Source organism: Phacochoerus africanus, chromosome 11 (assembly GCF_016906955.1).
Source record: "Phacochoerus africanus isolate WHEZ1 chromosome 11, ROS_Pafr_v1, whole genome shotgun sequence".
Taxonomy (NCBI): domain Eukaryota; kingdom Metazoa; phylum Chordata; class Mammalia; order Artiodactyla; family Suidae; genus Phacochoerus; species Phacochoerus africanus.
In genome coordinates, this window is record NC_062554.1 from 63384688 (window position 1) to 63406849 (window position 22162).

Here is a 22162-nt window from a genome sequence, read left to right on the forward strand (position 1 = left end):
CCCCATTCAGTCTTTGGGCTGGCTTTAAGGAGTTGATGGGCTCTGGAGGGATGGAGGCCATTCTCCTTTATGACTGGCAGACGGATGAAAGGAGGCTTGCAACTGGTATGGGGCAACTGTTGCCATCTGTCTGGTTGGACGTCACCAGGGATGGTCTCTCCCATTCACTCCTTCACGCACCGCTGGGCTCAGGCCTTTTGTTTGGTTGGCTGGGGTAGGGGGCTGCTGTAGGGCAGTTGGAGGGAGGCAGCGGGTGAGAGAAGCAGCTTCTTTGTGTCTGGACCAAACTTTCAGTGATTCACTAGGGTAATTTGCATGAGGAAGCTGCCCAAGTCCCAAAACACCCAAGTGATTGACAATCACCAGCCCTCTCCCCATTTCACACCCCCTGCACCTCCCACTTTGGCCAAACAGCTCCCCAGGGTTAGAGGGAGTGGCCCCGGCTCCTCTGCAGGGCTGAGGAGCAGGAAAAGCTGCTCTGGTCCTCTCTATCCATCCTCTGTTCCCATCCTTTTCCCAGTTTGAGGTGGGTCTGGTGTCTTCCTCCCTCCCCACCCCCATCAGTCCCTTATAGCTATTTTTCTTTTTGTTTGGTTTCTGCATACTAGGCCAGGCAGGCGGAGGGGCCAAAGCCGAAGGAAAGGCCCATTAGCCACCCAGCAGCTGAGCAGGGGGAAAAAAAAAGGAACTGAATAAAGGCAGTAGGGTTGGCAGCCCTCCAGCCCAGCTCCTGATCTTTGAATAAAACCCCAGGTCAGGGGCTGGGATCAGTGTGTGGGAGGCTTTGGGGCATTTAATTATTTAAAGGTCTCCATAAAAGGAGCTAAAACCCTGGGGAAGGGGGAGGATAGGCAGATGGTGTGCCCAGGTTGCTGGGAACTGGGTGCAGGGTGGGTGAGAGAAGCAGGGAGGACTGAGCTAGAGGTCAGGGCTCAGATGGTAAGAGAATGGGGGATGTGAAGTGAAATAGAGCTGGCCCTCCAGACCCAAGCAGGCCCTGCAGATAGACTTTCCCGCCACCAACTAGGGGCAGGATCTCTCTTTCCTGTACTCCTGCCCCCCCACTTCCCAACTTCAAAATTCCTATCTGCCCTAAGACAGATCCTTTTTGGAAACACATGACAAAACTGTGAAGTATAGGGGATCTCCTCCTCATCTCTCTTCTGCCACTTAGGAATGCTCCAGAGTGGGTCAACGGTGACCTGAACTGGGCAGAAGGATAGGAAGATTTTCTCTGGCTTCTTTCTTTCTTTCTTTGGTAAAACTCCTATAAAATAAAACTGACCATTTTATATAGTTTCACTTTTCAAGGTGAGACATACGTGAGTCTGTGGAAATACAGAGAAAGCAATTAATTGGAGGTCCTGTCCTTGCGGGCACATGCTGCTTCAAAAGGCCACCCAGTATAGCCTTTTTCTCTGACAATGTTGCCGGGAGGCTACATCTTGAAGACCAAGGTCTTCAGGTTCAATCTGAATTCAGCTCTGCCATGTACTAGCTCTGTGACCACAGGGATGTGATTTAACTTCTCAATGCCTCAGTCTTCTCATCTTTAAGATGAGGATAAAAAATTGTTAGCAGAGTTCTATGAGGCCACAGGTTCGATCCCCGGCCCCGTTCAGTGGGTTAAGGATTGTGGCATTGCCAGGAGGTATGGTGTAGGTTGCAGATGCGGATCAGATCTGGCAATCCTGTGGCTGTGGCTGTGGCCAACAACTTCAGCTCTGATGCCATCCCTAGCCTGGGAACTTCCATATGCCACAGGTGTGCCCCCCCCAAAAAAAATTTTCCCTCTCAGTATTGTTGAGGGGATTAATCGATACACGTGAAGCACTTAGAAGAATGGCTCTCAGTAAGCACACAATAATGTTATTAAATATTACTGTCATTACCATTACCAGATTAGGAGGCTACACAATGGAAACTGAGAGAAACAGGAAATTTGGGAAATGCGTTAGCAGCCAAAGGGGAATTTGGCAAGGGTGTAGATTTGCCTACCCTTTCCCCCACTTGTAATGAGTCATGGTTGGAAATGTGGTCTTTGCTGTTCATAAATCGTGGTCCTGTTCAGGTACCCCTCCTGTGCTACCTGCACCCCTCTTCCACCTTCACTACGCTGAGCTGCCAACAGCTCCAGGTCCTCAGGCCCTGACGTCCCTCTGGTCCAGACCAAAGCTTTGTGGCAGTTTGGGCGAAAAATGTTTTACTGATGAGATGACCAATTCAAATAGTTAAAGGACCTGAGATTTGACTCTTCTGCATCCTGGGGCTCCCCTCACTCTCATTAGCCCCTCCCAGGCCACACGGTCACGCGCTATGAGGTGGTCACTTGGTCACTTGTGGCGCACACACTGCAATTCAGCACCTCTATTAGCCTGTCTTCACTTCTCAGTCTGGTCGGCCTCTACGTGTGAGGTGGGCTTTTTTTTTTTTGCACCTTCCAGCAAGGCAGTTTTCCCATCCTCAAAACATCTGACGGGCAATGGCGTCACTTTTCAACCGAGGCGATTCGGCGTGGGCTGCCGGGACTCAGACGTACCCAGCCAGGGTGGGGCCCCGGAGCGGCTGCGGGAGTGAGGGCAGGCAGGTGTCTGGCTCCCTCCCTCCCGGATGTGGGCTGAGGGGAGGAGCCCCCGTCCCTCAATCCCTACGGAGCTGCAAGCAACCAAACACCATCGCGAGTCTGTTTTCCCAGTTTGGCAACAGATTTGGGGCAGAAGCTTTAGCCTCCTCCCCCCTCTGGGAAACCCAACCTCGGCAACAAGCTGATGATTGGCTGGCTGGCGGTGCAGCGTGGGCCAATCAAAGCCCTCCCTGCAGCTCAAGCTTTGGCAGAGAGGAGTTTAAGGGGGCGGGGCGGGGCGTGGGGGCGGTGCTAGGTGGTTTCCTAGTGGAGGTGCTCCCCTCCCCTGGCCGGGGATAAGCTGGCCTTTCAACTGGGGGGAGCAGGCGCGGGAGGGGCTGAGGCACAGCGGCCACTGTGCTGGGAGACCCTCTCGACTGCCCCCTGCTGCCAGTTATTTCGGGTCCCTAAAACTTAAGTCTTTCCCCTATTTCTCTGGCTCCCCTCGCAGTCTGACTGATTGCAGGGTTGGTGCAGTCGTTCTTGAGCAATTCCAGAGGTTCTGAGTTTGAACAATTATGTTCCTAAGTTCGTTATTTGGCCCTCTTCATTTTCTTCCTATATATCTGTGTGTGCTCACGCCCTCTTGTGGCCGTGTCACCCACTCTCCAAAACCAAATCAAGTTTTATTACGCTGGACCAATTAGCACCAGCTTCCTGGACTTAGTATGCATTTCGAAGGGCATAGATTGTGAGCTATGTAAAAGGAAGTATTTTGAACAACCTTGGTCCCCCACCTCAATGCACACACAAAAAACCATACAGATTCAAAAAAAAAATCCATAGTAGTATCAACATTAGGACTCTAGAGAAGATGAATAGGGTACCATTCTACCTCTGCCACTTTCTGGCTATAAGACCTTGAGCAGATACTTAACCTTCCTGAATGTCAGTTTCTACCTATGAAAAATGCTAATGATAATAGCCCCCACCTCCTAGCATTATTATGACAAAATGCCTGGCACAGAATGCCTAATAAATGATATTATTTTAGCTATTAATCATAAAGGAATCACTATCCCTTCCCCACACTTAATCTCAGCCCTCCGTTTTGGGTTTAGGTGCTAGGGATACCAACTAGATTCTAGGAACATTAAAAATTATTATAAGTAAACAAATTTAAGATAAAATTTTACATAGCCTCAGGAGTTCCCTGGTGGCTTAGTGGTTAAGGATTTGGCATTGTCACTTCTGTGGCTTGGGTCACTGCTGTGGTGCAGGTTCCACCCCTGTCTGGTAACTTCCCCATGGCATATAAGTAAATAAATAAATAAATAGTATTTCCTTCTATGGGAAAAGAATCCAAAAAAGAATGGATATATAGGTATGTACAACTGATTCACTTTACTGTACACCTGAAACTAACACAACATTGTAAATCAACTATACTCCAATAAAATTAAAAAAAAAACAAACAAAACTTAGCCTCCAGCCTTAGTGTGGGTACTGCTTCTAGCCCATAGATTTTACTGAGAGAGATCAATTGGAAGGATAGGATTCCTTTTTTCCTCAAAGATTTTTCTTCAAAAATCCTCTCTCTTAAAAATTTTAGAACAGCACCCTCTGAGAATTTACAATAATCCAGTTTTAATAGGATTTTTCATTTTGTTTTGTTTTGTATTTTTAGGGCTGCACACGTGGCATATGGAGGTTCCCAGGCTAGGGGTCGAATCGTAGCTGTAGCTGCTGGCCCACACCACAGCCACAGCAACATGGAATCCGAGCCACCACAGCCACAGTGATGTGGTATCCGAGCCATGTCTGCAACCTACACCACAGCTCATGGCAACGCCAGATACTTTAATGCACTGAGCAAGGCCAGGGATCGAACCTGCATCTTCATGGATGCTAGTCAGATTTGTTTCCACTGAGCCACGATGGGAACTATTCATTTTAATAGAATTTAACATTCACCTTTTTTTCATGGACAGATGGAGGGGCCTACCTGATCCCTCTCTATATCTCCCTTAACACCGAGATGTGATTGTAAATTTCTCCTAAACTCGAAACTCGACCACTGAAGTCCTTTGTTTTCAGTGCTCATAGACCCCTGGTGGCCAACCTGCCATGGTCTATCACCTCTTTCAGCCCTATTGATGTCAAAAGGGCCTTTGTTGATGTTTTGCATTGTTAAGAACAAAAGCAATGATATGTCTGGGGCATCTCAATGGCGCCAGATTCTGGGAACAGGGAGGAGGAAAGGAGCACACAACATCGGGGTGTAGTTCCAACCCAGTAGACCTGGGCTTTAGTGCTGAGTCTCTGCCATTAGGGGCAAGGCAATAAAAAGTATTAGGTCTCAATTACCCTATCTGTAAAGTGGGGGAATCAGACCTGTCTCCTTGCTATATAGATATTTGGGGAAAAGAAATGGGGTCATACCATTGAAAGCCCTTTATATTTGGGGGGGGGGCGCGCGGTGTGGTGTATGTGTTTAATAGGCTATTAAATCCATTTAATGCTTCTATTTCCATTGGTCCCAAAAAATATGATCCAACAGGCATTATACAAAGCTTATGAACCTAGATCTGTGCTAACTTTTATGGGGCATGTGAAGGGATCATATAACATGATCTCTATATTTAAAGAACTGACAGTCTAACCACGTTGCTCAAATAACACTTGAAACGATGTATGGTGCTGACTGTGGTCTCCCTACCTATCCTCTTTTATTTTACAGGGGAAGGATAATCTGGTGGGTGACAATGGAGCCAAGAAGTGGTTGTGTCTTATTCTGATTAGCATAACTGCTGGCCTCTTACTTTTCCCTTTCTGTCCTTGATGGAGTGTAGGGTCTCACAAACTATCCTTACTGCTGCTTCACCAGTGCTCATGGGCCTGATGCCTTATGAACTGAGCTTGGGAGATGCCAGTGCATTCACAGGGGGCCTCCTCTCCTACTCACCTTTGATGCTGCCCTTCACCGGCAGACATGTAGGTACCTGTTCATGGTGTTTTCTCACCTGCATTCGCCCACTGCTGCTGCTTGCAAATGTTATCACATCCATTGTACCTACAGCAGCTGCTCTGGGGTGGGGCTCTGGATGGGACCCTGGGGGTGCTATTGTTTCCACTCACTTGCCTTCCTCTTCTGCAAGAGGGAGACAGGTGCTAGTGTACCCCATCTGTTCTCTGAATTTGCTCCCCAGGCCGGATAGACTAGAAGAGATGCAAGTTGCTCGCCTTTTTCTAGAGCACAGAGGGCTGTGTCCCCTTTGGGGACTCCCCGCAGCCTTCTTGGTGGAGGGAGTTAGTCTGGGATGGGATGGAGGAATAGTTCTGTTGCTGCATGCTCAGCAGGCAGATTCCAGCTCCAGATTTCTAGTGCTGGGCCAGCGGATTTAGCACCTTTCCTTTTTGGGGACTATCAACAAAGGTGCAACATAACTTCGAAGAAGGAATTGATCAATGTAATTGCTGCCGTCTTTAAAAATAAACCATGGGCATGCAAATTAAAATAAAAATCAATACAAAGTCTCATCCATCAGACTATCCAAATTACTAAAGTCCGAAGCAGTTTGCCATCGGGGGAATGTAGGGGAATGGGGGCTCAAGTACAAGGGGTATAAGTGTATATTTGTACAACCTCTTTGGAGAGCAGTTTGACAGCATCTAGTAGAGGTAAATTATTCATAGTTGACAACTGAGCAGCTCCCTCCCAGGCATATGGTGGAGGTTTGCCTCCCAGGGAACATTTGGCAACTCTGGAGACATTTTTGATTTGGACTGTGGAGGGGACAGATGCTACTGGCATCTCATGGATAGAAGCCAGGGATGCTGCTAAACATCCTACAGGCAGTCCGCTCTATCCACCCCAACCAACTCCCCGCCCCAGAGAATTATCCAGATGCAAATGCCAGTAACGCCCTGCTAAGAAACCCTGGTAAAAACCCGAGAGAGACTCTCAGACGGAACCCCAAAGAGACAAGGAAAAAGATGTTCAATGCATTATGTGATTCAAACATTACAGTATTGAAAATAATCGAAATAGCCCTCAAAAGGAGAGTAGAGAAATAAAGTTTGATGTTTTCATACACTAACTTTAAATGATAAAGTTAAATGATAAATGTTAAAATGAATGAACAGGTGCTGCAAGAATCAGTATGGGAGTTCCCATCATGGCGCAACAGAAACGAATCCGACTAGGAACCATGAGGTTGTGGGTTTGATCCCTGGCCTCGCTCACTGAGTTAAGGATCCGGCGTTGCCGTGAGCTGTGGTGTAGGTCGAAGACGTGGCTTGGATCTGGTGTTGCTGTGGCTGTGGTGTAGGCCAGCGGCTACAGCTCTGATTTGACCCCTAGCCTGGGAACATCTATATGCCAAGGGCGCAGCCCTCAGAAAGACAAAAGATAGACAAAAGATAATATATAATTCCTGAACTCACATTGTTCACTGAAAGAAGCAGAGTATACATAAAGTGCTCCTGTGTAAAGTTTAAAGATGCAAACAACTCTCTGCTTCCCCTGCGGATACAAAAATTTGTAATAAAACGATGAAAACACTTAAACTTCAGAAGAGTTTCCTCTGGAGAGGAAAAGACAGGACTAGGAAGAGGTAAAAGAGGAGTTAAAATGAGTTGCAATGTTGTTGGTTTTTAAAATTTAGCTGAAGCAAAGGACAGAATGTTAACATTTATTAGCTATGGATGATGAACAGCCAGGTCTTTGTTATATTGATATCTGTGCTTCACTGTAAGTTTGAAATATTTCATAATTGATTTAAAAAGGAAAGATGTAGACTCATTATATGCGAATTGTTTTAAACTGCCTCATGGGGTCTCAGGTCAACTCAGTGTCTTAAATGGCAAAGGCAAAATGCATGTTGGTTATTGTTATCTCCATCAAATTCCACAGCAAGGAACTGGAGACCTTTACATTCATCCTTTCATATAATAAGTGCACCAATTATTGACATCAGGCTCAGGGGTTTGCATACAGAAAAAAATGGTTGAACGATTGAACTGTGTTCACAAGGAGACAAGACCATGATTTGCCTTCTCTTGCCTTCCCCTCTGTGACCCCATCTTTCTGCCTGTCTTTTCACGGCTCATTTTAGAGAGGGTCCCTGAACTTGGATGAGAAAATAGTCTTTATTTTTCACATAGCTAACTGAAATTTAGCATTCCCGTCAATTATGAAGATAACAAGGCAGTGCAGTATCAGCAACCCAAAGCTTTGTCAACAACTAAAATTACAGATATTTTTATATCACATGACAGTTATTGAAAATACTTTGATTGGCGGTGGTGACTTAGTGGGTTAAGGACCCGACCTTGTCATTGCTGTGGCTTGGGTCGCTGCTGTCGTGCGGGTTCGAGCTCTGGCCCAGGAACTTCTGCATGCTGTGAGTATGGCAAAAAAAAAAAAAACTTTGAAATGCCATTCCTGCTCATCAGCACTTCAAAGTGGCTGTAGTGTTAATTAGACTTGTTGCTAGATGTTGTTATTACATTAATAAACATATACCTACGGTCTAAAATATTTACATATTTTATATTTTGCTAACTGTATTTCAACATAATTGGTTTCCTTTGGAATCCAATGGATTTTACTTTATGCCGTAAAAAAACATCTTGAGGAGTTCCCTTCGTGGCTCAGTGGTTAATGAATCTGACTAGGAACCAGGAAGTTGCGGGTTCGATTCCTGGCCTTGCTCAGTGGGTTAAGGATCTGGCGTTGCTGTGAGCTGTGGTGTGGGTTGCAGACACAGCTCTGATCCTGAATTGCTGTGGCTCTGGCGTAGGCCGGCAGCTACAGCTCCGATTAGACCCCTAGCCTGGGAACTTCCACATTCCATGAGAGCGGCCCTAGAAATAGAAAAAAAAAAAAAAAAAAGTCTTGAGAAGACGTTCATAGGCTTCAGCAGACTGCTGAAGCGGTTCGCAAATATCAAGACTCCCTTGTTACACCAGACCGTCTGATGCTTTGGATTATTGGTTAAGTGCCTCAAGGGGCTCAGGAAGGGAGAAAGTGGACTTGGATTGAAGTCTTGAGAGGTTTTAGAAGTGAGATGCTGCCCACAAGTCGCTGGAAGACAGAACTAACTGTAAGACTGAGCTAGGACTTTGGAATGTTGGTAGTTTCTTGGTACTGAGTCTGAAATAAGAAAATGAAGGCACTAGATGTTTTTACCCCTGCCTACAGCTCCAGTCTCATTGCTCCAGCCTCATCCCCTTACCATCTGTGCTCCAGTCCTTCAGTGTTTGGCAAGCCCCCTCCTGCATTAAGAAGTGTATACATGCTGGGTCATTATTTTTGCTGGACTGCTCCTCCCATATCTACATCTAGGTAACTACACTCTCTGCGCATCTTGAGTATTTGCCCCTGAACCTCCAGTCGAGGTCAGGCTCCTTGATAGCCCTCATGTAGACCTCATCTCCTTCATGCCCTTTCTCAGTTTGTAACTATATGGTCCTTGGGTGGTTCTTTTGCTCAAAGTTTGTCGCTGCACTGGATTATAAATCCCCCAATGGCAGGTAAGTCTTGCTTCTGTTGTCTGCAGTATTCCCATTGCCTACCAACGGCATGCAGTAAACATTTATTGATGAAGAGTGAATTTTAATTGGAAAATTCCATAAAAGGGTTGTGCTTGCTAGAAGAATGGATTCAGGTCCACAAGATATAAAGTCAAATGGCCTCCCTCCGCTCCTTACACTCCATCTACTACCAAGACTACTCCATACTCCTGGTAGTTCTACACACACCAGTAACACAGAGATCTTAAGCCTAGCACAGTAGAAACAGTATAGCAAAAATGACAGGCCAGGGAGACAGATGGCCTGGGGTCAGATCCTGGCCTTGGTGCTTCCTTCCTAGATGACCTCAGCCTTTTTGTGCTTTGGTCTTCTCATCTATAAAATAGTGAAGATAATAGTACCTCTGCTGTAAAGTGTTTAGGAATGCTAATGAGGTAACATAAGCAAAGCACCCAGCACATAATAAGTACTGATCAAATGGTAGCCTAAAGGAAAAGAGCCAACTGAGCCTGTTGGATAATTCGCTCCTGCTACCCTGTTGAGAAGCACTTTATTTAGAAACCAGGGAAGCCTTGCAGCAGAGCTGAACCTGATCCTGGATTCTTCCCCCTGGTCTGTCTTGGCTGGGATGTTCATGGGAGCTGCTAAGAAGCAGAACTGAGAGGCAGGGGATTCCTTCTTGTATCTTGGCTTGATCCCCTCATATGCGTGTGAGTCTCCACCTTCTTCATGTGACATCTCTGCTTTGGAGCCAAGGCAGATGTCCTGAACTTGCTTCCTTGAAGAAAGGCTTACGGTTGTAATTATGATGGACCTTTTTGCATGCTCACATTCCTGCCTAACACTTGCTGCAGGTAGCTATAATCAGATTAGCTTACTCTGGCTTACTCTGAAGTTTTAACATTTGTAATATGCATGGCACAGAATATATTAGTGAATATATTCAGTAAATAACATATTTAGCTTGGGAGTTACCATTGTGGCTCAGCAGTAATGAAACCTACTAGTATTCCTGAGGATGTGCCTTTGATCCCTGGCCAGGCTTAGTGGGTTAAGGATCTGGCATTGCTGTGAGCTGTGGTGTAGGTTGCAGATTCATTTGGATCTGGTGTTGCTATGGCTGTGGTGTAGGCCAGGAGCTGCAGCTCTGATTTGACCTCTAGGCTGGGAACTTCTGTATGTGCTAGGTGCGGCCCTAAAAAAAAAAAAAAAAAAAAAAAAGGCAAAAAATAATATATTCAGCTCAATACATATCATTTGTGGTTATTTCTCTATTAGAAAACAGTAAATTGTTCCAAAAGCACAAGCCTAGCCCACCCTCCTAACTTATATAACACTTGATAAGCATCTTTCTCTTAAAGCCTTTTCAGAAATGTGCATTGAGGAATTCCCTTGTGGTGCAACAGGCTAAGGATCTGATGCTGTCACTGCAGTGGCTGGCTTCACTGGTGTGGTTCAGGTTTGACTGCTGACCCAGGAACTTCCACATGCTGCAGTCATGGCCAAAAAATAAAAAGAAATGTGCGTTGAGAGGTTGAATGAAAGAGTCGATGGGCCACCAAATGCTTATTTTCCTTTTCCAAGCCCAACAGAGGTTTGCAATACTTGACTGCCCTCAGTTGCACACAGTTGCCACTAGAGGGCAGAAGCAGTTAAGACAACAATAAACCCACCAGGGCCAGAATTACTGGGCAGATGAGGGAGGATGGTTGAAGGAGAAAAATGTTAGAATGAATGGGGGTGGGGGGAGAAGAGCAAACAACCAGTTGTCTTTATCTTTTGGAGACCAAATGGAAGGAAATGTGTAGCTAGAGGGATTGAAGTTAGACTACAAGAAGAACTTCCAGGGCACAAAGTTCACTAACTAGAGCTTTTAAAAACCCTCTTGCGACATCTGCCCAAGCAGAAGATGAGAATGTGAGCTCCTCCAATCTGAGGCCCATGAGACCCCACTAGGTCCCCTTCTGTGTCTGCTTTAAATGACTCCATTCTTGCAGATGCAAACATAAAATAACTTTATTGGGCAGGTTAGCCACCACTCATGCTTTTCCTGTAGTAAGGATCCTTTATAGAGGCATGATGGTGTTCACATGCAGATGCTTTCTGAAGAGCCCTGGGGCAGCCTTGCCCCTCACAGCAGAGCTCCTTTGTTGAAATGAGCTGGTTTGGCTTTTGTGGATTTCAGGGTCTAGAGCTAGGAACACAGTCCAAGGATCCCCCCTTCCCTCTTTAGGGAAACCACTTCAAAGAAGACACTGTATCAGGGATGCAGTGGCATCTGGGCAGGGACCAGACCAGGGCTAGCCTCCCTCCAGCAGTCCCTGCTCCTGGCTGTCCAGATGGCTCCATCCCAATGGGACCTCAAAGATAGGGGCTTCCTAGGTAACATTACTTTCAGAAATGGTAAGAATTCATTGTTCTCCTGCCAAGCTATAAAGCAACAGCCATCTTCCGTAATGAGGGTATAGCTCAGAGGTGTGAAAGCAGAGGGTTTTCTGCTCAGCACAGGCAAAATTTGGCTGCCTGGCCTGGGCTTCACAGACCCAGTGAGCATTTTCAGCCAGAGCTGGTCCTATTAACTGTGGTTTTAGAACAAAACAATTAATACAGATATCAAAACCATTAATACCACAGCCTCTTCCTTTGGGCTAGCAGGTAAGTCCAGGGCTGGTTGGAGTCTGCCTCTACCATCAGGATATAGATCTTTCTGCTTGCATAAGAGGAGAGGACAAATGACCTTCCTCCTGCCTTTGAGGATGAAGGCCCAGGTAGGGAGCTGCTGGGAATGTAGAGAGTGCTGGACAACAAAGAAACTACTGGGGCTGCTTCTCAGTTCAGCCAATTCCAGGTGTGTTTGTTCCCGTTACGGATGCTGATGATAAACAGAGTCTGGCCTTTCCTCTTTTGAAGTCTGATTCACCTTCAAAGAGCTGCCCAGCTGCTAAAACACAGTCCCACACATTTAGCTAAGCCTGAGATTGGTTCCACAACAAGCCAGGAATGTTGTCATCATATTGGTGATCTCTAATACGGTGGCTTTCGAAGAGTGAGGTTGGGAAGGTAGAGGTGACTCTTGGTGTCCTTCCAACCTCAGACACAAGCATGACTTCTCTACACAGGCGCTGGGCAGATGCAGATGTGCCTAGGGGTCTCCTGCCTCTGCCTAAGCCATAGAAAAGGTGTCTATAGAGCAAGATTGGGGGGGGATGAAGTGGACTTAGGAGGAGGCATTTAGGCAAGAGGTATATTCTGAGGAGCAGTGAGTGGGAGCCAAGAGTAACTGCACCACCAGCCCTGCATGTGGGAGAGCTGTCAAGCGCTGCTCACATAGTCAGTGATTGTTTATAAAGTACGGTTATGCCCATGAACTTTTAAGGTTCATGGCACCACATCATCATGAGGAACTTGAGGGCAATGAGATTTCTGGGTTTGGGACTTCAAAGATTACTCCCTCTGCCACCACTTCTGTCCTGGAAAAGAGAGTTTCATGTCCCTCAGCAGAAGAAGGCTGCCTGTCCCCAGATTCCACCTAAACCTGCCTACAGGGAAGAAGACTATAGAGGGAGCCCATGGACTTCTGTCACATGATCTGTCCCAGACCTTCCAGCAAAAGCCAAACCAAACCATCAAGCCAAATGCAGAGGGGCCCCGGGGCTCCGACCCTGCGCCCAGTGTGTGGGCCGCTCAGATCTCGATGAGGCTGGCGAGGCGCAGGCAGAGGGGCGCATCGGCGGGCATGGCGCTGCGCTTGATCTCGTTCCCATCCAGGCGCAGCACCTGCAGCTTGGAGAAGTTCATGACGTCCACCACGGTGCAGAAACTGCTGATGGAGAACTCTGTGGAGGCAAGAAAGGCAGAGATGGGTTGGAGAAGCCCAGATCAGGGACCTGAGTCCACAGCGAGGCCAGACAGCCTCTGTGAAATTTTGAACATGAGAAGTAGAACTTGGCTGCGTGGGGCAGGCGCTTTCCAGGATCGGAAATTAGTGGGGCCTCTGCCTGTTCCTGTCGCTGGGCCTCCTACCCATCCGGCAACTTGCACACTGTAGACGCTGGGATGTCCTTGCACGTCTTTCCTGGGAGGCCCCATCTTTTCCCAGCTATGGGCAGCAGGTGGCAGCAGAAGGTAGTCAAAGAAGAACCCTAGCACCTTTGACCTTCACTCTTGATTGCTCTTGGAGAGGAAGGCGTTTCTGAATTGCTTTGAGAAGAAAAACTGGAGAAATGGAGGGATTTGAATCTGGACTATTTCCTAACGCTTTGCAGATGGAGAAAGTGGCAGGAAATTGAAGAGAGAAACCTGGGCTGAGAGACAATTGTCTCTGAGCGCAGAGCTTTTAGGAGATAGCCCGTGTACATTCTGAGTACAGTCTAAGGAGTGAACAAGGCCCTGAGGTTCAAGGAGATGGAAATTCATAGACAAACAGGGCTGCTATGGAGCTAAAAAGTCACATACACGACTTCCTTGCCTACTGTATTTTTTATGGTATGGTTTACTCCATAATCTCAAAAGTCTCCCTTTTTGAGGTTTCCCCCCCCCCAAAAAAAACCCATGTAATCCTAATAGATACAAATAGTTCTGTTTGGTTTAAACACATATCCTTCTGCTGCCATTCACCTTGTTCTGCCCCTAGTTATCCTCTTGGATAAATCAACCACCTCTGTCTCTAGTCTACTGGGTCAGAAACTTGAAGGATAAAAACCAAGAACTCAGCTAAAACTCCAGCAGGGACAGCAAAAGTCACCACTGAAAAGCTGCTGAAGCCTCTATGGGCTGGCTTCCACGGAGTATGTAAGGGTGTCAGGAAGATCACTCCGGTTAAGGGGACTTTGGGTGAATTTACCTGTCAGGTCTTGGTAGGCTGTGTCTCAAAGGATGTAATGCTTAGGCAGACCCAGAGCTGGGCTTGCTTTTGCTTCCAGCAGAGGCATTCCTCAGCTTGCCACAGCGGTCAGGAGCTGTGTGTCAGCCTGGAGCTGGGCAGGAGGAATTGGGAGGAAGGCTTTCCTGTCTCTCTTTCCAGAGGTGACCGTCAAGGGCATTGTGGATAGAGAGATTATGAGTATGAAAATGAAGCTTGTAAGGAAGACAGTATGGAGAGCTTAGATATATGAAGAAATTGTTTTTAAATGAGCACTAATGATGGTTTTCTGTCTCGGTTAAGAACTGACCAAGAGGAGATGGGGTGAGGCTCTAGCCAATTAACTTGTACTACAAACGTAAGATAGAAAACCCAGCCTCAAAGAATGATGAGAATCGTGGGGGAGATGGGAAATACCCTTCTTTGGAGAACACTCAGATGTCTCCTTTCTGGTCCCACGAAGTAGATGGAATGGCCTCCAAGTGAACAGGTTGGGGGCAGAGCCAAGGCTGGGGGCCAGGTCTATGCTGTCTGTGGAACAGGTAGAGGGGGGTGGGCCAGAAAGAAGTAAAGCTGCCCCACTTAAATATCACTTCCAATCCTGCTGGGGACTGAGCTTAGAGATTCTGAGATAGATTTTCTACCCTGAGCCTGGGACTTCAGACTGTCTGCTAAAGCCCTAAATCCCAACTGTGCCAATGCAAATTTGGGGGACACTTAGGGGCTGCTCAATACACAGCGTATGTAGATTCTATGCACATGCCGAGCACGGTGGGCCCTCCTCTTTGTCTTCCCCAAGTTCAGGAATAGAACAGGGCTTCTTCTTGGAGACTCTGGAGGACACTTTCCATCCCAGATTAAATTCTGACATAAGTCTTTCCAAATTCCTCCTGGTGTACCCGCCCCGCTCCACTGGATCCCAGAGCTACCGAATAACATTCAGAGCTGTGTTTCCCGCTGTTGCCAGGCTGGAAAAACTGAGGGAGATGCTAGTGGAAGAGGGAAGGGGGAGGGAGAGGCCCAGGCCCAGTACCCCCCCACCACACACAGCCTGTCCGTTTAGCTCCCCTTTCAGAAGGTTACTTCTGATGCACCTTCACCACCCCTGCTCCGGGTCCCTGAGGGCTGTGCAAGGAGACTTCCTTTCCACTTGCCCAGCTGAGCGAGGGGCTGAACTTGGACAATTGTCTTTCCTGCTGGTGGTCTGAATCCGAGAGATACTCCTTCCATTTTCAGCCAGAGAAGCCTGTCTCCAGATCTTTTGATGTTGAAGGCAGAGGCTAGGTTATCTGGATGACCTGGAGAGATTGCTTTTCCTTCTCTGTGTCTCAGTTTCCTCTCTTTGCAATGCAAAAAATGAAACAAAACAAAGCTACCTGACAACTTCAAAATGGCTATGAGAAGAAAAGCTTATAACAGTTACAGTGAATTGCCTTTTCATTTTAATGTGCTGGGTCCTGGGCCAGGTAATTTACATGTATTAATCCATTAATAAAGAAAAATAAGGAGTTGGTATCACATTGTCAAGAGGAGACTAAGGGAGAGACTAAATGATAATCAAATAAAAGGGGTTTAGCTTAAACTGCACAAGAAGGGATTTGGGGTAGACACTGAGTATTTTTAGGTTTGACTCAAGGGAGAACTTCCCTGCAACACCTTGGAACACTAAAGTGATTTTATCTTTGGCAGCGCTTCTGGAAGGTGTGGACCACCTGTGTCTGAGCGACAGATATGGTTCTGCATGAAGACAGAGTGATAACAATTTGCTGTGATGGAGCCTTTCCCACCCCAGGTTTCACTGATTGTATAGTTAGGCAATAATTTGTGGCTTCTCTCTCATGATAGCTGCTCTTTGATGTCACAGTTTCAGGGTCAAATTTTGATAAAGCACAGCATACTATATAACTTTTTTGCTTTTTTGCTTTTTAGGGCTGCACTCGCTGAATATGGAAGTTCCAAGACTAGGGGTCAAATTAGAGCTACAGCTGCCAGCCTACACCAGAGTTCACAGCAATGCCAGATCCCCGACCCACTGAGCAAGGCCAGGGATCAAACCCACATCCTCATGGATACTAGTCAGATTCATTTCCGCTGTGCCATAACAGGAACTCCCAATGTGACATTTCTTTTTTCTTTTTCTTTCTTTATTTCTTTATTTCTTTTTTCTTTTCTTTTTTCTTTCTTTCTTTCTTTTTTTTTTTTTTTTTTTTTTTTTTTTGCTTTTTAGGGCCACACCTGCAGCATATGGAAGTTCTCAGGTTAGGGGTCAAATTGGAACTACAGCTGCCGACCTATGCTACAGCCACAGCAATGCAGGATCTTTAACCCACTGAGCGAGGCCAGGGCTCGAACCCGCAACCTCATGGTTCCCAGTCAGATTCATTTCCTCTGCACCATGATGGGAACTCCCCAATATGACATTTCTAATATGACAGTCCTCCTGGGTTCAGAGTGGGTGGCAAGTAAGTGGTGGTGACTTCCGGGTGGGATGATGGACAGCTACAAGCAAATGTCACACCCTTTGCAGTCTGCAGCATCTTAGAGACCAGAGAGTGCCCCTCGGGAGGAGGAAGGGCCCCACCCCCACCCCGGGAAAGAAAGAGAGACTTTAAATACAAATCAGTTTGCACTGTACATGATGGTGTCTTGCACTTCAAACACCTTGCCCGCCCCACAGTCAACCTCTGGGACTGGTGCGTCTCTCACTCAGAGGGCTGAGCAGCTCGTTAACGTCTTACCAAACGACTGATCTGTTCCCTGAGCACAGGGTGGGAAAGGTTTGATGGGAGAGGATGTGGACTCAGTCGCTATCTGTGCTTTGATGGTGCTGTTTGCTCTCAGCAGGCTCTACTTCAAAGCCCTTTGCCAGTGGTCATTAATGAGTCCTTCTTTCCCCAGGGAGAGGGGTACTTTGCTGCAGAGGAAGGGAGGTTAAATGCTGGCTCAGTACCTTCCAGCTGGGATTAAGACATTAGAGGCCCTGGAGGTAATGTAAGCACATTCTGAACACAAGATCCTGAGAGGGAGCTGACAATCAGCTAGATAATCCAGTCTGAAGTGAAGATTTTAGTTCTTGGAGCTAGAGAGGCAGCCCTTTAGGCCTTTGCTGGATAGTGCTTGGAAAAAAAGAAGCCCAAGTGCTTGCTCACCACCCTAGGGTTTTGTGGTGGTCAGGCTCATGTTACCCTAGGGGGACCTCTGCCCTGCCACCAGGGGCTCCTTGTACTCCAGGGGGAACCAACCAGTGCAAGTGCTGCTTTCAGCTCCCAGAGGCTACAAATTCTTGTCCACCAGGTGTTGTGTTTATAAAACAAATAAACATCCACACACAAGACCAGCCTGTCAAGGCAGGAGTACATCATATGGAAACAGAGAGCTCTTCTTCTGGGTCAATGAGTAAGTACAGATGCCATGTCTTCTTATTTAGCAGTGCACCTTCCTCTTAAGATAGATCCTAGAAGTTCAACATAGATCCTCCTATCTATGAATTTCCCCCTCCCAAACCTCTCCAAAATCATCTCTCACTGCTTAACACACGAATCTTCCTCTTAGACACACTTCCTAGGTGCCCCCTCCAGGTGACCTGTTAAATAACAAGTCCCTTTGTTTTTGGCAATTCCACTTCTCAGAAAGGCTCTGTCCTGTGTTCCTCCAGCCCAGGCCCTCTTATCTCTCAAGATCTAGATTGAGACTTACCTTTTCTGGAAGGTCTTCTTCCATACTAGCCCACTCCCCACTGACTTTTCCTAGCACTGCTGTGTGGCCTAAAATATGCCCTTTTGTACCATTTTGTACAAGGGTATGGCTGGGTTTTCAGTTTGCTTCGTGGGTACTCTTTGGTTCCCCTACTTCTATTTCTTCTGTATTGTCACCAGAACTCAGAATCAGGTCTTTTCAATGCAACAGACAGCCCTCCCCACTTCCCTTTGCCAAGGTCTCACCATTGATCCTATTGCCTTGGAGGTAGAGGTTCTCCAGGTTGGTGTTGACTGGGGGGATCTTCTGCAGCTGGTTGTAGGAGAGGTCGAGCTCAAGGAGGCTGCTGGAATTGAAAGTGTTGGAGGCCAGGCCATTGTTGGTGAGACTGTTGTGGGACAGCCGCACATATAGCAGCTTGGGCGACCCCCGGAAGTAGCTGTCTGGGACCGAGTAGACGTTGTTGTGCTCTAGGTACAACTGCTCCAGGGCCGAGGGCAGTCCATCAGGCACCTTCCGAAGGTGATTGTAACTCAGGTCCAGCAAGATCAGTGACCGGAGGCCTCTCATTGAACTGCCTACTTCCTGGATCTCGTTGTGTTGGAGGTACAAGGCTGTGAGGTTCTCCAGCCCCTCCAGCGCATTGTTGGGGACCCTTGAGATCTGGTTGTGGTCAAGATGGAGCTCTCTCAGGGATCGAGGCAGTGGGCCAGGCATCCGGGTCAGGTTGTTGTGGTCCAGGTACAGCCTCTCCAGGTGCCTCAGCTTGGAGAAGACCTTCTTGCCCACCTTATCACTGGTGATCTGGTTGCCATGGAGAGCAATCCAGAGCAGCCCAGTGGCATTGTCGAAGACGCCCTCTTGGATGGAAGAGATCTGGTTGTTCTGGAAGTAGACATATTTCATGCGGGAGGGGACAAAAGGCAGGTACTTGAGGTTGCGGTTGTCACAGTACATGGCTGTGGGGAAATTGGGGGGGCAGTCGCACTCCTGGGGGCAATCACGGGGTTCAGGTGGTGGTGGAGAGCCGTAGGCATAGGCTGGACCTTCCTCAACCCCGTAGGGGTAAGGCTCATAGGGCTCATAAGGGTAAGGGTCATAGTGATCGTAGTAGGTGGACTGCTGGTTGCGGAGGTAGTGGAACCACCAGTGGGAGTCATCTTCATACTGGGCCCAGGAGAGGGAGCAGAGCCCTGCCAGCAGCAGGAGAGAGGCCCACTGCATCTTGTATGTCTGTAAGAAGGGAGAGAGGAGAGAGTAAGCAGGTGTGAATGAGACTCTAAGGATCTAGGGAGGCAATGGGCGAGCCTTCTTCTTTGAGGTCTGCAGTTTTGACTTCAGTATCAAACAGCCATGAGTAAGAGCCTTGCTCTCACTTCCTCTGGGCCTCTTCCCAGTGCTGCCTCTGCATACTTGGTTCAGTTGGACCTTGCCTGTCTGGGGGGAGCTTGGTGCATTTTCCTTTGGTCATAGAGTCACAGAAACACAGCCTTTGAGATTAGAAGGAGACTGAATGGAGGTGCTGCATCTTTTTGGAGGGACAGGTCCATAGGAACCTCCAGCAACCTGAAGGTACTGTTGGGGGAAATGGAAGGCCTGCAGAATTCCCAGAAGAGTGGTGGTGGTGGGTGCTCCTTAGGCCTGATTTCACATCCATTTTGGATTCTCCAGAAATAATGATTTCTAAGAGTCCAACGAAAAAGCCCTCTGGTTCTTTCCAGGTCTCTGGGAAACCTCCAGAAGTGGCTTGAGATCTCAAAGGAGAAGATCTGAATTACTTGTGGAAGATCTTTTGGTCTCTCAGGAAGGTGGGGGGCTCCAGTTTTGAGTATGTGGGGAAGGGTGTGGTCCCTCTGTAGCCACCACAAGGCTTAGGTTTGTGGTGCCAGCATCTGTAACAGCCTGCTCATAAGGAAACTCTCTGGTTGGCAGTTTGTGGCTGCACAGGCAACTTGGTTGGCATGGGGTATTCGTATAACAGTTACAGATCCCCTCCAGACTGGGGATGCTGCCCCCTGGTATGGTATTTGTCTACTAGAGTGGGTATTGAGTGTATGGAGTTTTAGTCAATGCCCTTGGTAGTCCTCTGTGGTGTCTAATAAAGTGTTAGTACTTCTCATGCTCCACCACGGACATTATGTAAGAGCCACGTGGGGCCAAGAGAAATGAAGGAGGAATGAGGAATAATCATTAAAATGGAACTGAAATTGAAGACTTTGCAAAGGAACATGGCTTTCGAATGGGATTCTGGCATCTTTCTCTTCTGTCCTAAGCCACTTATGATGACCTCTGGATTACTGGGCTCTGTATCTAGGCCCCCACATTGCCAGACAGTCCATTGCCTTTGTGCTTGTATGCTAGTGAGATGAGAGTAGGTAGGCTTGGAGAGAAGTGTGGGTTTGGTGTCATCTGAGAGGGAAGTTGAAGAGCTGGAAGATGAGGGTGGCATGTTAGGCTGGGTGTCTTACTCCGAGTACCTATAGCCAAAGCAAAGCAAAGTCCCTTTGAGCCATGGGCTTCCAGAAGGGTGAGCATTATCCTTGAGGAGAGAGACTTTAGAACCTTTCTTGGCCCAAGAATTGTCACATATATCGTTCACAATGCTGTTGGGCCTTGCTGGAATTGGCAACTCTGGACAGGAAAAAGAAAAGGAGTCTAAAAGCCTAATCAAATCCAATGCACTGATGAGAAGGACCATGTCACTGATGAGAGTGACAGTCAATCTAGTCACCTTCCAGCCACTGGCTCTCTCAGCTCACTCTGTCCCCTAAAAGTGGTTCCCTTAGACCTACTTCTTTCCACTGGCCTTTGGGCTACAGAGGCGAGGCCCCTGGCTCATCCTCAGGCAGCCTCAGACAAAGAGCCCACAGTGTTTCTGAGGAGCTGACCCAACCGCCCACTGCCTGGGCATGCTGGCTGGGCCCTGGCACTGGCCAGGAGAGGACGGATGGAGTGGCCCACTGCCAGCAGTGCATTTTTCCATGCACAGCCCTGGGCTGCTGCAGGACCAAGGTGGCTGTCTGGAGGCTGGCACAGTGAGCCTCTGTCTCCATTTCCCCTTCCAGATGAGGCACCTTGGCAGACAAAAGCCACCTTCCTCTTCAAGACTCGGTCTTCCAGGGCTATGCGTCCTGCCCACTTTGGCTTCTCTTTTGGAGTCATGACTACTGAAAGGGTTTGGTGGGGACCTTATGCCTCTCTTTACCCACCCCCATCTCTTAGCAGTGTTGCTCCAGGGTTGTGTCCTCTTGAATCCACCCCCATCCCCAACACTAGAGACCCTCCTGTGCTCAGAGTTTTGTGAGATGGAAAGTTCCTAGGACTGGCAAGTTGGAGGGAGCTTACTCAGGGGCTACTGTTCCTCCATTTCTCCATTCTAGAGAACCATCTCTCCCTCCTGTCAGAGTCAAGGACGTCAAACCAGAAGCTATCCCCTAACCTGAACTGGATTGCTATTTCGCAGCTTCTTGGCCATGGTCAGTTCTCAACACTTCTCTTTATTTTTCCCCTTTCACCCCAGCAACACACACACACACACACACACACACACACACACACACACACACTACACAAAACTCCCCCTCTGCTCCCATAACAGCATTCAGGCACCACAACCTCTCTGTAAGGGAGAACACAAGGAGAGACACAAGGCTGGGACACTGGGATTTACAAGTAGTAGACAGAGCTGGTTCCCCTAGGTACCTGGCCCTTCACTTTTTCATGCCTGAAACTGGAGGCCCCCCAACAACCAGAGAGGAGCTGGAGAACAAAAGTAGCATGCTGGAACCCCTTACTTCTACTCCCCTTCCCCCCTCCAGCATCCTGGGACTCAGCCCAGAGGGCCAAGAGGAATGACTCCTCCCGCCTGGCCCTTTCCTGTTCCCCAGCCCCTTTCCTTTAGGGAACTACCAGGGACAAAAACTGAAGTAAAATGACTGACTTACCTCGAGTTGAACCTTTCAGAGAGTGATCAGGTCCCTCTGTCTGGCCTCCTTGGTTGGAGAGCGTGTGAGAGGGAGAGGAGTGAGCGTCTACTGAGAGTGTGCGGGTCTGTGCCAGACCAGGGCCCGCCCCCAAATTCCTAATCAAATATTGTGAAGAGAGGGGTTGAGGAGCCCGGATCCTGGCTTCTTCAGCCCTGCTGCAGGGGCGGAGCTCACACTCAACCGCGCAAAATCCTTCTAACTTCTGACGGCCTGACGCTGTAAAAACCACCTTCTTTCCACTCACTTATCTTCCCTAAAGCATTGGCAGCTCTGGGTCTCTTTCTGCTGAATGAGTTAGTGGCGCCCTAGAAGTTATTTGTACAGTCTCTTACGAAGTGCCTGGGTTTCTCATTAAACCCACAAAGGCAGATGCAGGGAAGGGGAGGGCTGGGATTGGGGAAGAGGCATTTTAACTCTTTAGGCAACCCACTTGTCCCCCTGGAGAGCGAGTGCTCATCCTTCTGGGCTCAGACACCCTCTGCGGACAGGGGGTTAGGCTTATGAACAAGGGAGCAGGGC

The 22162-nt window shown here is 47.9% G+C and overlaps 1 protein-coding gene across 1 annotated transcript; it reads right to left on the reverse strand.

Annotated features, from left to right (window-relative positions):
• Window positions 1-11098: 11098 nt before the first annotated feature.
• Window positions 11099-21793, reverse strand: FMOD (fibromodulin). Its single transcript, XM_047753064.1, has 3 exons — window positions 21602-21793; window positions 17903-18890; window positions 11099-12936 (listed from the first exon to the last, which is right to left on the reverse strand). The coding sequence occupies exons 2-3, from the start codon at window positions 18879-18881 to the stop codon at window positions 12785-12787; spliced, it is 1131 nt and encodes a 376-aa protein (XP_047609020.1). The 5' UTR covers window positions 18882-18890; window positions 21602-21793; the 3' UTR covers window positions 11099-12784.
• Between the last annotated feature and the right edge of the window lie 369 nt (window positions 21794-22162).

Excerpts from the sequence above, each read along its gene's own strand:
- FMOD (XM_047753064.1), bottom strand. The coding sequence starts at position 18,881 with ATGCAGTGGGCCTCTCTCCTGCTGCTGGCAGGGCTCTGCTCCCTCTCC. Across the intron at positions 12,937-17,902 it reads CCAAGGCAATAGGATCAATG|AGTTCTCCATCAGCAGTTTC; the intron begins GTGAGACCTTGG and ends TTGCCTCCACAG.